Source organism: Neomonachus schauinslandi, chromosome 6 (assembly GCF_002201575.2).
Source record: "Neomonachus schauinslandi chromosome 6, ASM220157v2, whole genome shotgun sequence".
Lineage (NCBI taxonomy): Eukaryota > Metazoa > Chordata > Mammalia > Carnivora > Phocidae > Neomonachus > Neomonachus schauinslandi.
The window spans coordinates 55,139,148-55,156,114 of record NC_058408.1 but is presented as its reverse complement, the minus strand read 5'-3'; the positions used below and the strand labels follow the sequence as shown (position 1 = coordinate 55,156,114).

At 37.7% G+C, this 16,967-nt stretch overlaps 1 protein-coding gene and 1 pseudogene across 1 annotated transcript in view; both read left to right on the top strand.

Moving 5' to 3' along the window:
- Positions 1–16,661, top strand: part of MROH9 (maestro heat like repeat family member 9) — a 95,113-nt gene extending 78,452 nt beyond the window's left edge. The window contains exons 15-19 of the mRNA XM_021682875.1: positions 4,639–4,791; positions 4,893–5,009; positions 5,598–5,700; positions 14,726–14,788; positions 16,339–16,661. Of these exons, the coding sequence (XP_021538550.1) occupies positions 4,639–4,791; positions 4,893–5,009; positions 5,598–5,700; positions 14,726–14,788; positions 16,339–16,661 (759 nt within the window). The remainder of the gene's footprint in view (positions 1–4,638; positions 4,792–4,892; positions 5,010–5,597; positions 5,701–14,725; positions 14,789–16,338) is intronic.
- Positions 1,515–2,485, top strand: LOC110574022 (annotated as a pseudogene).
- Positions 16,662–16,967: the final 306 nt, after the last annotated feature.

Sequence of the window (16,967 nt, the reverse complement as noted above, 5' to 3'; positions counted from 1 at the left end):
AGAAGATAGTCATGTTGTGCTGAGCTACCATTTCTTCTCCAGAGATAACAATATTAGTCAAAGAAGTACTGTCTGTATATATATATATAGTTATATACATATATAACTACATTTTATATGTATTTGTGTGTGTGGAGACATACATATATATATAACTACACTATGAGAACCTGGAAAAGTTTGTCCATAAGAAAGGAGAATCAAAGAACAGCCTCTGTCTTTGGAGGAAAGAGAAATTGTATGTAGCTTAGGGCTATATATTGGCTAGCCCTAGATCAGGACTGCCTGGGTTCAAATCATTATTCTGGCTCCACCTAAGCAGGTGATTCAGTTTCTTACTGCTTCAGTTCCCCCCACCCCAATAAAATAGAGAGAGTAGAAGGTGTATTATGGGCATTAGAGATGACATGTTAATGTTCCCAATGTGTTTGTTATTATCATATAAAACTCAAAAGGTCTGAGTGGCTCACTTGGTTAAGCATCTGTCTTCAGCTCAGGTCATGATCTCAGGGTTTTGTTATCGAGTCCAGAATTAGGCTCCTTGCTCAGAGGGGGCCTACTTCTCCTTCTGCCTGCCCCTCTGCCTGCTTGTGCTCTCTCTCTCTGATAAATAAATAAAATCTTAAAAAAAAAATAAAAGATCTTTAATCGAAAAGTTGTGCACTTTGAAAATTCTTGTTTTGTATGGCAAATGTATTCCAGAAAAATTGGATGACAGTAACATATTTTAATAAGCAAAGACACTTTGGTATGCCATACAGAATATTTATATTTAAAGACTTCTATAATAAGTTGTTTGTGAATCAGAAAATTATTTCATAGAAAATTATTTTCCAAAAATTTGTAAGTTCTTAATTATTCAGATTTCATTGAAGAAGGGAATAATATTATTAAATTATAGAAAGAAGTAATTTAATGGCAAGAATTATTTTCAAAAAGACATAAGGATAATAATAGTAATAATAATAGTGGCTGGATTTATTGAGCATTTACTAAGTACCAGTCACTATTTAAGGAATCTACATGTACTATCTTATATAATTCTCTAAACAACTATTACTATTATCCAGTTTACATCCAAGGAAAATGAAGCAAAGAAAAGTGAATATTTGGCCAAGTTCACACACCTAACAAGTAGTTGGAATGTCATGTAAAAAAAATATATATTTTCAAAATGAAATCACTTGGGAAAAAAAAATGAAACTAAACTAAATAATCAAACCACACCAAGTGAAAAGAAGCAAAATCAGAGAGAAGAGAAAATTACCAAATATCAGTTTACCCTAAGTCATTCCTTGGAGATAGAGTGTTTGAAAAATATTAGGATATCAATGAAACTATGATACTGTGTTTCTCCATATTTAAAGAAAAACAGTGACAGGCCTGCGGCCCCCAGTCTCCCCGGCCGCCTCCCCCAGGCATGACACAAGGCCTCAGCTCCCTAGGGCAACAGCATCGCACAGCACCTGGACGCCAAGCCCCGCACCAAAGCTGATGGTGAGAACATCAGCTCCATGTTCCAGGAGGAAGGGATGACGGAGTCGGTGCACACGTGTCAAGACCACAGTTATTTAGCGACCAACATAAACAAAAATGGCAGCTTTGCTAATTTGAGAATTTACCCACATGGATTGGTGTTGTTGGACCTTCAGAGTTACCGCCAGTCTTTTGAACAAAATAGAAGCAAGAATGAAAGACCTGAGTCAGGACCGTACTTGGCGGGTGAAGCGATGACCACCCATAGTTCGAGGAAGGGCCATAGACGGATACTGACCCACCACTAATGGTCGCCTGGTTGAGTAAGACATAGATGTAGTGGTGTATGATGGAGATTCACTTTATCAGAACATTAAAATTCTACAATCGAAGCAGTTTGGAAATACTCTCATCCTTAGTGGGGCTGTTACTCTGGCGGAGAGTGATTTGGGTATCCCCAGGCCATCATGCGCAGCGGGAAAGACTAAAGAGGCAAAGACGCACTGATTCTGGGGGGTGGAGATGGGGTATTTTATGTGAAATAGTCAAACTGAAACCAAAGATGGTCACCATGGCAAGAGATTGGCCAAATGGATGGATATAAGAAACACACGTGAAAAACATGTGGCCACGTCTTACACAATCTGAAAGGAGACTGCTCTCAGGTCCTACTAGAAGACTATTCCAATGCCGAAGAGGTTAACCAAAGAAGGGAGAGAGTTTGACTATATGATTAATGATTTGACAGCTGTTCCGATCGCCACATCTCCAGACGATTCCACATGGGAGTTTCTCAGACTGATTCTTGACCTCTCAGTGAAAGTACTGAAACAGGATGGGAAGTATTTTACACAGGGTAACTGTGTCAATCTGAGGGAAGCCCTATCACTCTATGAAAAACAGCACTGGCACCTATATTGTCTTGTGGAATTCTTGAAGGAGTTCCTCTGTGTTCCTTCAAACTTGGACTTGTGAGTATTTTACAGTTTGGAAGAAAGCTAAACCTTGAAGACCAGTATCCCCTAATCGTGTGTACTGCAAATAGCCTTCCTGACCTTCATATGCGGTACAGGAGATTGGAATGAGTCAGGCAATTGATTGTGAATTCTTTCAGGTTTTCTTTTTTTTTTAATTATTATTTTTAATTTTTAAAAAAGCAAATGGAAATGTATATGTTGATGAGCTAGGGTGGGTTGTTGGTGGTGGTTTTTTGTTTTTTGTTTTTTTGTTTTTTGAAAGTCAGCTGAAGAATGCTTAGACAGCACAGGGAAGCCTGCTAAATGCACTGAACCCCTAGAATGTGATTTTTGTTACTTTTTTGTGTGTGTTGGGGGGGTGCTTTTTGTTTTTGCTTTGGTAGACTTCAAATTTGGTTGTTTGGAGGAATGAACATCATTGTTTTGTTCTTGATGCTGTTTCCCAAAAGATTTACTTAGATATTAAAATTTTGTGCTTATAAGAAAGAGTTAAGAAAAAAATGAGTAGCAATGTTTTGATTAAAAATACAAATGAGAAAAAAATTAAAAAGAAAAGAAAAAATAACTTGCTCAAGCTTACCCAGTCTTTGGGGGACAAAACTGGGATTTCAGCAGGTGTGGGGCATTTCAAAACTTTTTCCACTAGTCCAGATAGGCTTTCAATGGTTAGCGTATATCTTCCTGTAGACCAAGGATACAAACAGGTAACCCACAGATGAATAAACTTGCAGGTGTGTTAAGTTTGACTCTCAAACAGTGTAAGTCCAATATTTTTAAACTGGGAGATTTCTCACAGAAATCTGAATTGTAAATGAAGTTTCAGAAGATTTGAGAATACTAGAGCCCACAAAACTACCTGGCAACAGTCTGCAGGAGCTGGATGCCCTCTCTGAGAGAAGCCCAGAGCTTTCCTTTGTCTCAGCCTCCCTGGTCTCCCTGCTTTCCCTGAATGCCACCTGCTTTGCTCATTTACATCAGCTTTCCAGCCCCTAGGACGTGATTTGATGACCACTTCTTTATGTTTTCACTTTGATCCACATTTATTACCTCTGGGAAGGAACATAAGAAGATATATTAGCCGTTTGTATTTTGCTGGGAATATATCTGATGTGTTCCTGAGAACAGAAAGAAAAAAAATTAATGAAATCATGAACATGTCCTAAAAACTGGAAAGTGATATTATATTTTTAAAAATTAACCTCTTCTCTAACTTGCAGTTTTTCTCTTCTACCTCTATAATCCCATAATCTTCCTATCTGGCATAAGCAAGCCCTTAGAAACCTGGTTCTATGCCAGTATGCAAAGAGCTCCCATTGGTATTCACTGGCAATCTGCAAAGGTCTACAGCATTTGAATACACCATGTTACTTTACTTTAAGTACCTTTATAGAAATTACTTCAAGGTTATACAGATTATTCCAGTTTATCTTTTTAGGCCATTATTAAATACTGTCTTCCTAAATTTAAGAAACACTTTTTTTTTTTTAAGATTTATTTATTTGACAGAGAGAGAGACAGTGAGAGAAGGAACACAAGCAGGGGGAGAGGGACAGGGAGAAGCAGGCTTCCTGCGGAGCAGGGAGCCCAATGTGGGGCTCGATCCCAGGACCCTGGGATCATGACCCAAGCCGAAGGCAGACACCCAAAGACTGAGCCACCCAGGCGCCCCAAGAAACACTTTTCACAGGGAATTTTTCTAATGCGTGTTGAATTTTGGTAAGCAAATCTTTATTTTACAATCAAAAAAAGAGCTGACTACTTAGACCCAGGTGAATCTTTTCTAAAAATAAATGATAGGGATGCCTGGGTGGCTCAGTCGGTTAAGTGTCTGCATTCCACTCAGGTCATGAGCTGGGGTCCTGGGATTGAGTCCCACGTTGGGCTCCTTGCTTAGCAGGGAGCCTGCTTTGCCTTTAACCCCTCCTCCACTTGCGCTCTCTCTCTTTCTGACAAATAAATAAATAACCTTAAAAAAATTTAAAAAACAAAATAAAAATAATTGATAATAATAATTATGTATGTATGAACACATATCTACATGGTATATATACACATATAGTATATATACATGTAAATATATTTGAACATATATATATTAAAGTGTGAGATATATATCTCCCACTGCTTAAAGAAAAGAACCCAGTGATATCCTCAAATGAGGCCTTTTTCTGTGTGCATATTCTAGAGTAATGGAGGCATTCGGAGTATGGCCATTCAACACTTTGGTGAATTACTCAGGGACATGAGTCAGTACACATGGATGCTGAATGATGTGGTTCTTGGAGGCTTGGTGCCTCTGATCCTGTTTTTGGAGGACACAGAAATAAGAGTAGTTCAAGTAAGTCCTACAATCTTTTTTTTCTTAATTTTGCAGAGAATCTCAGTGTTTTATGTAACATCAGATGAACAGATCCTCACTGACCTTTTTCTACTTCACAGGCATGTAAGTATACATTAGCAATTTGTGTCTCAGAATTAAATTGGCCAACATCGTATTTGCTCAAAGACGAATTTTACAGTTTTGAGGTGGTGGTGCTCAACATCTGTAACAATCTTGTAAGTAACCCCTCAGTATTTACTACCATAAGAGTTATAGAAATAACTTTAAAGGAGATCACAAGTGATGAAAGGTGTGGCAGGGACAAGAGTGGATCCTGGACAAAGAATGTGAAGAAAAGATAACACATGAGTAATTACAGCTAGGGCTTAAGACGAGAAAAAAAATTCAATTTTCCATTACCCCTTCCCTGACATTGATTCTCTCTGATTTTCTTTCTCCAACTCACCCACTTTGACCTATGGATGGTTATAAAGGTAGGAAGAGCATTTCAGATCACCAAAAGCAAAACTGGAATTATTTTGCCACCATCTAATAAGCTGGTGCTCTGAAAACCTGTATGAACTGCAGTGATAAACAAGTGGGGTTGGAAGAATGCTTTCCAAAGGTTGGAAACACAAAGTTGGGAATCACATAATAGACTGAATACATCAACAAACAAAAGAGTAAAGAGATTACTATCCCCTAGTTTTAAATTGGCCCTGATTTGGTATAAGCAACCAAGCTCTTTTTTCTGGAAGCCTCTCCAGAGGGAGCAAATGTGCTTTTTCCAATGATTGAGTATTTTTTCTTCATTTTATTCTCAGCTTACTTCTCATGAGAACTACATTACAGATTTGATCTCTGATACCTTAGGATTCCTGAGAAGCTCCCGAGTATATCTGAGGAGAGCATCAGTTATTTTAATAGGTAAAGAAAATTCAACTCTCATTATCTAATTTTCCTTAAAAGGTACAAAATGGGGTAGCAGCTGGAAGTGTTTCTTTAAAAAATATAAATTTTCTTAGTTTATGATGGACACCACCTGCCATGGTGATATCTATGAATAGAAGTTAATGCATGTGATGATAATAGAGTTCTATTTTATAATGCAGTGAGTATTGCTGTGTGATTAAATTATTATACAAAGTGTATCCAACAAGATGAATTTCAAATTTAGGATGGACATCTCTAACTACAAACTACAACAAATGAGGAAATGCTACCAAATACAGCAAAGTTTTTTTTAAAAAATATTGTGGGGGGAAGGGAGATGCAGGAAGATTCCAACAGAAGACACCTAAGGTTTTTGATCTTGGACAAACCTGACCAAAAAAAAATTTTTCCCATTAAATTCTCACCATAAAGATCAAAATTAATAAATCTTTATTTGGAATGACAGGAAGTGAGCTCCCAATTTGACAGTGGGATCTTTCCTCAGCCCTATTTGGCATCATGGAGTAGCAGGGCCACCAAGGACTGAGGAAACACAGTTGTACTTGTAGAGAGGAGTCTTGTCAGTTAGTTAGGGTAGAAGGCAAGCTGAACTATGATCATCACTAGAGCTCCTGATCTCTATTGATCTTGGAGGAGTAAAGGAACACATACAGAAAACCCTGTGTCATAAGAGCTTTATTTCAAACCAGAAAGAATTCCTGCTATCTTGAATTCTACCCTGGAACTTTTCACAAACACTCCTCTGTATATAATATTGCAAGATCCAAAAATAAGTAATTTAAAAAAGCATTTTCTTTCTACAGAGGTATTCCCAGGGGGAAAATAGAGGAAAAAAGAAAAAGTTTAGAAAATGTTTCTACAGACCAGGTAAAAATCAGGATATATGTTTCTGTGAGTCCAAAACTTTTTTATATAAAGATGATGTATAGATACAAACACACAGGAAATATAGGATGGGATAATGGGAGCTCAGGAAAAATAAGCCTTGAAAGCATGGGGGGAAGCGTAAGAAAAAGTGCATAAACATTTTTTTAAAGTACACTACAACCAGCAGAAGAGAAAATATATATTGTTGATAATCCAGTAAAAGACAAGGGGTACAAGGCTGAGAAATGCTAGCAAAAGGAATGAAAACCAGCAAGAAACAGTTCGAAAAACTAAGGGACAATGAGAGATATGGAAGATAAATGAAAGACATCACCCATCCTGAGGGAATTACAAATCAAAACCACAATGAGATACCACCTCACACCTGTCAGAGTGGCTAAAATTAACAACTCAAGGAAACAATAGTTTGAGGAACTCTTTTGTGCAGTTGGTGGGAATGCAAACTGGTGCAACTACTCTGAAAAACAATATGGAGATTCCTCAAAAAGTTAAAAACAGAACTACCCTATGGCCCAGCAATTGCACTACTAGGTATTTATCCAAAGGATACAAAAATGCTGATTCAAAGGGGGACATGCACCCCAATGTTTATAGCATCCCTATCAATAATAGCCAAATTATGGAAAGAGCCTAAATGTCCACCAATTGATGGATAAAGAAGATGTGGTATACAATGAAATATTAGCGATCAAAAAGAATGAAATCTTGCCATTTGCAACATTGTGGATAGAACTGGAGTGTATTATGCTAAGCAAAATAAGTCAGTCAGAGAAAGACAAATATCATATGATTATGATTTTTATATTAAAATAAAATTCCACTCATGTGGAATTTAAGAAACAAAACAGATGAACATAGGGGAAGAGAAGGAAAGATAAAATAAATAAAAACAGAGAGGGAGGCAAATCATAAGAGACTCTTAAATATAGGAAATAAGCTGAGGGTTGCTGGAGGGGAGGTGGGTGGGGGGATGGGCTAAATGGGTGACAGGCATTAAGGAGGGCACTTGTATTGAGCACAGGGTGTTATATGTAAGTGATGAATCAATAAATTCTACTCCTGAAAGCAATACTACACTATATGTTAACTAAATTGAATTTAAATTAAAAAGAAAGAAATGGAACTATACATAAATGATATCCCTGGAGAATAAAAATTATTAGAGCAGAAAAAGGGTTTCAAAGATATAATTTAAGAAATAAAAAAAGACTTGATTAAATAAATTGAGGTGGTAAATAATTTTTCAAGAAACATTTTATACAGAATACAACATTAAGACATTGCCTAATAAAGTTATGGAACTTCACAGTTAAAGAATTCTTGAGCATTTAGGGGGGTAAAAGTCATCTACAAATTACAAAATAAGTAAATCTGTCATTAGATTTCTCCCTTCAGTATTCAACCCTAAAATACAGAAGAATAGTGCCTACAAAATCCTAAGTAGAAAATAAAGGGGAGGGAGGAATAAAGAAGGAAGGAAGGGAGAGGGGAGGGGAAAGCAAGAGGGGGGAAAGGAAAGAAGGCAAAAAAGAAAGCATCCCAGGGGGAGGGAGATGAGCATGGGAGGAAGGAAAGGAAGAAATATGGACAGACTGAAGGAAGGGAGATCCAGAAAAAACTCTACAATACATGCAATATTTCTATTTTAAACACTTGCAAATATTACTGAAAGACACAAAGAAGATTTGAATAAATAGAAAGGTATAAACCATATTTTGGAAAAAGAATCAAAATTTAAAATGTGCATGGAAGGGATGCCTGGGTGGCTCAGTCAGTTAAGCATCTGCCTTCAGCTCAGGTCATGATCCCAGAGTCCTGGGATCAAATACCACATAGGGCTCCTTGCTCTGCGGGGAGCCTGCTTCTCCCTCTGCCTGCCGCTCCCCCTTCTCTCTAGCTCTCTCTCTCTCTCTGGCAAATAAATAAATAAAATCTTTTTTAAAAATGTGCATGGAATATATGCATGGAATTATATGCCAATTAAAATATCAGTAGGGGGTTGCCTGGGTGGCTCAGTCTGTTAAGTGTCCGCCTTAGGCTCAGGTAATGATCTCAGGGTCCTAGGATTGAGCCCCTAATCTGGCTTCCTGCTGAGCAGGGAGTCTGCTTTTCCCTCTCCCTCCACACCTCCCCCTGCTCGTGTGCACTCCCACACGTGCACGTGCATGTGCTCTCTTTCTCTCTCTCAAATAAATAAATAAAATCTGAAAAATAAATAAAATTAAAAATAAAAAATAAAATATCAGTAGGGCTTTCTTTTCTCAAAAGTGACATGATGATTATAAATTAATGTGGAATTTATCATACAAGAGTATCCAGGAAATTCTGACCAAAAAAAAAGAGAGAGGGGGACAGAGACAAAGACAGAGAGGACTATCTCTATCAGATATTAATATAGCTACAGTACTTAAAATCACATGGAATAAATAGAGAAACAAATAGAACAAAATACCATCTAGAAATAACCATCAAAACATGCAATATTTTAAAGTGAATCATTGGCTTTAACAGTGATGAAAATATAGAATATTTCTTAAATAGCTTGGGGACACCTGGTGAGCCATCTGGAATTTAAAAAATTATTTTATTCCTATCTTACTTCTTACTTTAAATAAATTCCAGATAGTCAAAGGCTCAAATGCTGAAGATGAAACCATAATAATGATAAGCAAAATTAGTTAGAATAGTATGGAAGAATTTGCTTTATAATCAGGGGGTGGGTAAGATCTTTCTAAGGTAAAAGTCAAAATCTAGGAACCATAAAGAAAAGATTGATAATCTAGGAAAAAAGTAAGTATTTCTGCAGGGCAAAACCACTATAAACAGAGTGAAAAACCAAATTGAGATGAAATACTTATGACACCACAAATGAAGGGTTAGTTCTTCCTGTCCAAAGATTCTATACAAATCCATAAGAAAAGACAACCCATTAGAAAAATGGACACTGAACATGAAAAAAATTATTTGGCTCATAAACATGAAATTTTCATAACTTCATCTAAAAAGTGATGCAAATTGAAATGATGAAATGTTTCCATCCATCACACTGATAAAAATCAAAAAGTTTTATACTCGACCGTCACCGTGAGGTTGCAGGAAGTAGGTAATCTCTTCACATTACTGGTGAGAGTGTAAATAGCTACCATCTCTAAGAAGAGCAGTTTGATAGTATCCATCAAAATGTGAGATGTGGGGCGCCTGGGTAGCTCAGATGGTTGAGCGTCTGCCTTCGGCTCAGGTCATGATCCCAGGGTCCTGGGATGGAGTCCCGCATCGGGCTCCCTGCTAGGCGGGGAGCCTGCTTCTCCCCCTGCCTCTGCCTCTCTCTCTCTCTCTCTGACTCTCATGAATAAATAAATAAAACATTTTTTAAAAAATGTGAGATGTGTACTCTTTTGACTCAAGCTCCTCTCAGGAGGACTAATTCTCTGACACATTTGCATGTGAGAAATGATGTGTGTACCTAGATATTCATTGCATTGTTGGCTTTATTATGCCACCCGTCCTTAGCATGTGGCATCTCTCCCCATCTGTGTTTTCTGATTACCTTCAGCATTTCAACAGTGTTACACCAAGGAAGAAACAAAAAAAGTAAAGGGCAAAAAATACCTTTTTGTTTCTGCGTCGGCCTGATCTTACAAAGCTTTCTTCAAAGTCTCAACCAGTAGTTTATCTTACACCCCCAGTGACTGTAAGGGTCATTGTGTTTTTCAAATCATTAGTTGAAAGAAATGCTTGGAATTATGTTTTGTGTTGTTGTTTGTTTTGTTTTGTTTTGTTTTTAATGGGCAAGAAGAAGACAATGATATTGATTGGCAGCTAGCAGTATGTCATAGCAGCCGACATGTAAAATTTGAGAGTTTTCACATAAGTCTCTCTGGATGTCCAATTATTTTGAGCATGGGGGAAGGAAAGATAAAGCGCCCCTGAACCACCATGGTAGCAAACTGAGTGGAGTTAACAGTCACCACACTCATGGCTGGAGCTTGTAATTCCTGTCCACCACTCTCCCCACCACCACCAACTGCCATCTTCCACACAGCTGCGGTTACACTCATGTGGGCCTTGTTGGCATTTTGGTTAATCCACCATGTTTGTCAAATCATCAAATTCTGCTCAACCTTTCTTTTGTGACTTTCACAACCACCCTGTTAGGAGAGCCATTCAATTTTCAGGTGTTGTTGCCTAACTTTGCCACCTGTTTTGTTCCTTTGGTGGTAATACTGCATTTATGAAATATGTCCCTGCCCTGTAAGAAAGACCCAAATATAGCTGTGGCTGATACAGGGTAGTAGTTTATTTCTCTCTCATGTAGCAGGCCAAGTGCCTACTACACGCCAAGTGTTCTCTTGCTCTAGCGTCCTCGTCACAGTTTCCTACATCAAGCCCAAGATGTTTGCTCCAGCACCTGCAACCACTTCTACATGCCAGTCAACTACAAAGGAAAAAATATCAAGAGGTCACATCCAACTTCTTAAAGAGTAAATATGCTTCTGCTGAATGATCATTAGCCCAGAACACAGACATGTTGCCAAAGTGCAAAGAAGTCTTGAAAATTCCGACATCTGCTGGGTAGTCATATGTCCAGCTAAAATGCAGTGGCTTTTAGTAAGGGAACTAAAGGAAAGAAGCAATTTGACATTGGGGGGAATTAGTACTTTCTAGCATAGGAAACTTTTATTCATCTATTTGTATTCTCCATCGAATTCTAAAAGGAATTGCATTGGATTACGAAATTAAGCAGATCTAAAAACTTGACATTTAAGGATACCTCACAACACACATTGTTGTTTCAAACATTGTTCTTAAAGGTTTAAGCCCATGTTCCCCCCTGCCAAGAACAGTCACTTGAGCTTTATGATCTGTAGATGGGTTTTGAAAATGATCAATTGTGATTTTTGTGATCACTGTTTTGACTAAAGCAGAGACAATATGAAATATTGGTGGGGGTTAGATCAGCTTGCCTTCACATCTCACAATGAATGCCCATTAGCCATGTGACCTTTACCAAGTTACTCAACCTCTGTAGGCTTGGTTGTATAATTTGTAAAATGAGGATAATAAGAACAGTTTCAAAAAGGCTTTAAAACCCTATCTGAAATTTAAGAGCTTTTATAAAGACAGTGATCCAGAACAGAAGAATAGAAACACCAAAAGAAGTAGACCTGAGGGTGCCTGGGTGGCTCAGTCAGTTAAGCGGCTGCCTTCGGCTCAGGTCATGATCCCAGGGTCCTGGGATCGAGTCCCGCATCAGGCTCCCCGCTCTGCAGGGAGCCTGCTTCTCCCTCTCCCTCTGCCTACCTGTGTTCTCTCTCTATCTCTCTGTCAAATAAATAAATAAAATCTTTAAAAAAAGAAGTAGACCTGATATCTGGGGATTATTTCCTTTTTCAGGTTTTGCCAATTCTAAATGCAAAAGTGGTAGTTAGGAAGCTGAAAAACAGTGCATAAATTTTAGGTTTCACTGAACTGAAGGAACAAAACTTGCAATAGACTGACCATGAGGAGGAACTCTAGTAAATACTCCCAGGCTTTTCCAGAACTAAAATAAGGTAGTAACAAGAAATAAAATGTATACATTTGGACAAAAGAAAATAAAACTTTTAAAATTTGTAGATAAAAAATTATATTTAAAAATATTTAGAACACTGGAAAGAATTCAGGAAAAAACTATTTGAATAATTTGTAAATTTAGCAAGTTTTCTACATACAGCATCAAAATACAAAGATCAATTGGATTTCTATATCCCAGCAATAAACAACCAGGAAACCACATTTTTTTAAAGATTGCATTTATTTATTTGAGAGCCTGAGAGAGAGAGAGCACAGAGGAAGAGTGGAAGGGGGAAGCAGACTCCCTGGTGAGCAGGGATCCCGATGTGGGCCTCGATCCCAGGACCCTGAGATCATGACCTGAGCCAAAGACAGACGCTTAACCAACTGAGTCACCCAGGTGCTCCAGAAAACCAAAATTTTGAAAATGCCTAATACAACAGCACCAACAAAATCATCAAATGCCTCAAAACAAAACTAAGGAAAGATGTACAAGACTGATACACAGAAAACTAGAAAACATCGAGAAAATTTTTAGAAACTTTAGAGTGACATATCATGTTCGTGGATTAAAGGATTAGATATTATGGCAGTGTCAACTCTCCCCAAATTCATCTGTAGATTCAATGCAATCCCAAACAAAATTTCACCAGGGGGTGTGTGTGTGTGTGTGTGTGTGTGTGTGTGAAATGAGACAAGCTGATTCTTAATTTTACATGAAAATTTAATGGTTAGAGAGTTAGCCAAGATAATTTAAAGAACCACAAAGCTGAAGAACTTCCACTACTGGAAAGATATCAGGACATGTCATACATTAAGGCAGTGTGGCAGTAGCAATGATAGAATGAAGTCAAGACATTGACCCCCACACATTTTATGATGTAAGTGACTCTGCACAGCAGTAGGGAAAGGACTTTTTTTTCTTTTAATGGTGCTGGGTTAATTACACAGGTATATAAAAAATATATTGACTCCTACTTTATAACGTATAATTATAGTTCAGTCTACAATCCCAAAGAGTAAAAGGTAAAACAATAAAGCCTCTAGAAGTAAATATAGTAGAATATCAGTATGACTTTGAAACAGCAAAGATTTTCTATCAGGACTCCAAAACTCACTAACCATAAATAAAAAGATGGTGAATTGGACTGCATTAAAATTAGAGACTACTGTTTACAAAAACAAAAAAATACAAAAAGAAAAGTTTAGTCCCAAAGTAGGAGGAGATATTTTTAAGTCATGTGACATTAAAAAAGATTAGTATCCCAAATAAAACATGCCTACAAATATATAAGTAAAAGACAACTCAATATAAAAACAGGCAAGATACTTACAGATATTTTACAAAAGAAATATCCAAGTCGGGGCGCCTGGGTGGCTCAGTCGTTAAGCGTCTGCCTTCGGTTCAGGTCATGGTCCCAGGGTCCTGGGATCGAGCCCCGCATCGGGCTCCCTGCTCTGCAGGAAGCCTGCTTCTCCCTGTCCCACTCCCCCTGCTTGTGTTCCCTCTCTCACTGTGTCTCTCTCTGTCAAATAAATAAATAAATAAATCTTAAAAAAAAAATATCCAAGTGGCCAATAAATACTATATAAAACTCTTATTAATCATCACCAAAAAAGCAAAGAAAATCACAGTGTGATACTACCACCAAATCCATGAGAATAACTGAAAGGAAAAAGACTAACAATGTCAAGTGGCAGAGAGTATGTAAAGCAATAGAAATGTTCATAGTTACTGGTGGGAGTGAAAACTGGTACAACCACTTTGGAAATTGTTTGGCGGTAATGATTAAGGGTAAAGATAAGCATATCCATTAGCCAATAAGTCCTCTGCTAGCTACATACCAAACATTAGTGCATACAAATGCATACCAAAATTCATATAAGAATGCCCACAATAACATCATCATTCATAATAGCCATGAGTTGAAAACAACACACTGTCCATCATCAGCAGAATGGATTTAAAAAAAAAATGCTGCATTCATAAGATGGAATACCCTATAACAGGGTTCAGCAAACTCTTCCTGTAAAAGACCGAATAGTAAATATTTAAAGCTATGAATACTGTCTGGTCTCTGTCAAAACTACTCAGCTCTGCTATTGTAGGGTAAAAGCAGCCAGGATAGATATTACATACATAAATGAGAAATGAATGAACTATTGCTGCAATAAGGAACCTGGATGAATCTTACAGTAATGCTCAACAACAAGTTGAGCAAAAGAATATTTTAACGGGTGGAGGAGGAGATTGGAAAGGGCATGAGGGAGGCTTCCGGAATGCTAGTAATTGTTCTATTTAATGGTCTAAGTGGTAGCTAGAAGTGTTCAATTTGTATTCATTCACCAAGCTGTGCAATTATGATTTGTGCACATTTATAGACATAAATATATCTCAATAAAGAGTTTCATTAAATAATTATTTGAAAGCACTAAAGGATGTTTCAAAGATAATCTAAAGATCCTTTTCTTTGAAGAAAGCTATGAAGGCAGCCAGATCAGAAGATGCATTTGCATAATGTATTTTGGGGTAACTTTAATTTTACTTCGTTCACAGGATACTTGGCAAAATTGGGTGGCCATTTACTGCTCAGAGATGAAATTGAAGTCATGCTTGAGGGTAAGTGTTGAAGTTATAATGAAATCTGTATGTATATGTCTAAGTGAATTCACTATTTGTGATTCAGTTCACATATGTGTTCTATAATGGTGCCAGGGATGGGAGGAGAGTGGTAAGGGGGAATCAGTGGAAGGACTAGGTTACAGCACATCTTTTCTTCCTTTCCCTTCCCTGCTTCCCTTCCCTTCTGAGTGTGTGTGTGTGTGTGTGTGTGTGCTTAAACCTATCTATCCTTCTCATTATTTGAGACCTATCATCCTAGAGCCCTTAGGAACTACAGAGTTGAGATTTATTCACTCATTCATCTATCCAACAAATATTCTTCCAGCATCTACCATGTGATAGCACTAGTCCAACTGTGGAGCATATAGCAGCAAACAAAGCAAAGTCCCTTCCCTCAGAGAATTTACATTTTAGAGGATAGCAATGCACACTTGGACCAGAGGGAATTAAAGAAGGAGAATGTTTGCTCTCAAAATGTCTGAATCTTTGGCATCTCTCTCTTAGCCTCTATTTCCTCCCCAGGATGAGAATTACAAACAGGTGAGGTAGAAAATAGGGTGGAAGCCTTCCTTCCTTCCCTTTTTTGTGTGTGTCACAGACTTTATTTTTCAGAGCAGTTTTAGATTTACAGCAAAATGGAAAGGGAGGTACAGAGATTTCCCATATGCCTTCTGCCCCCACCCACACACCTCCCCCATATCGACATCCCTCCCCCCGTGGCACGTTCTTACAACTGATGAACCTGCACTGACGCATCATATCTTCCTTCCTTTTCCACTCAATCATTGACCCATTCACTCATGTACTCAATACATATTTATTGACAACCTGCAAACGTTAAGCATGATAATTCTGCCTCCATGTCCCGCAGAATCTTCTTCTTCTTTCTCTCCTCGTTCACTTCCTGCTCCTTCTCCTCTCTCTTTTCCACATCTGTCCTTATTTTCCCCTCTTGATTTCTTTTTGTTAAGAAGAAAATAAATCCTACAAGCCCGGTATCTGGATAGAATGATATTAGCATTTTGGTATATATATTATCTCAGATGTTTTTAAAGAGTATAAGCTATTACATGTTTATTTTTTAAACTATCATAACTGTTGTATAACTCTTTCACTTCTTCATATATTCATGCCAAGAAACATGGGTTTACATCATCATGTTATTATGTGTGTGCTATTCCACTTTATGATATGCCTAATTTTTACATGGTTCTTGTTGATGAACATTGAGACTGATTCCAACTTTTTTCATTATTATGAGCACTATTGAACCTCTTCATGAATATATGTTTATGCTACTTAGCAGAATGCTCAGCACATAATAGGCACTCCATAAATATTTAGTGAGTATTCCTATTTTTATTTATTGAGGTCTGGTGGGGATAAGCAGATAAAACTTCCTGGAGGCTTCTAGTCGAAATAATGAAAATTGGGGGGTTGGAGAAGAAAAGGAGAGACTCTGTGAAAGGTGGTGGTGCTGTTCAGGGTTAGAGCTTCTCAACCATGAGAGAGATGTCTTAAACTAAAAGGCCCTTCTGCTCTTACAGCTATTGACCGAGTGCTTCGGGATGAAGACCCTGTGATCAGGAAGTTGGCAGAAATAACCTACAAAATTTTTAAGGAAATAGCCCATAGATTGACCTCCTCAAATCTTAAACAAATCTTCCGAAGAGTATTTAACTCTATCTTCACAAAAAAATTGAAGCCTCTTTATAATTATAACTGGCCCAACAACCTGACAGGCAGTCCTATGAGGATTAAGGAAACCAAGAATGACAAGGAAGTCCATACAGATGAGAATTATGAATCCAATTCGGTAAAGAATGAGATGTTGGTCTGTGCCTCGGAGCACATCTCAGAAGAGATATGATTTTCCTTTTCCTCTTGATAACTTGAGCCTATACATACATGCTTTTCTGAAGGATGCTAGAAGCCTTTCCTGTCATTTAATTCTCTATTCAAATATAGAAATCCATTGCCTTTCTATGTTCGACAGTGATCAGAGGGCCACTAATAAAACTGAAAAATCATATAAGCAAAGTGTTTGATGAGAGCTCTTGGATTTTGATTTTATCAATAAGCGTCTATTGAACACTTTCTAAGTACCAGGCACTATGCTAAGCAGTGGGAACATTTGGATGATATAAACAAGGTTTCTGTTCTTAGGAAGGTCACA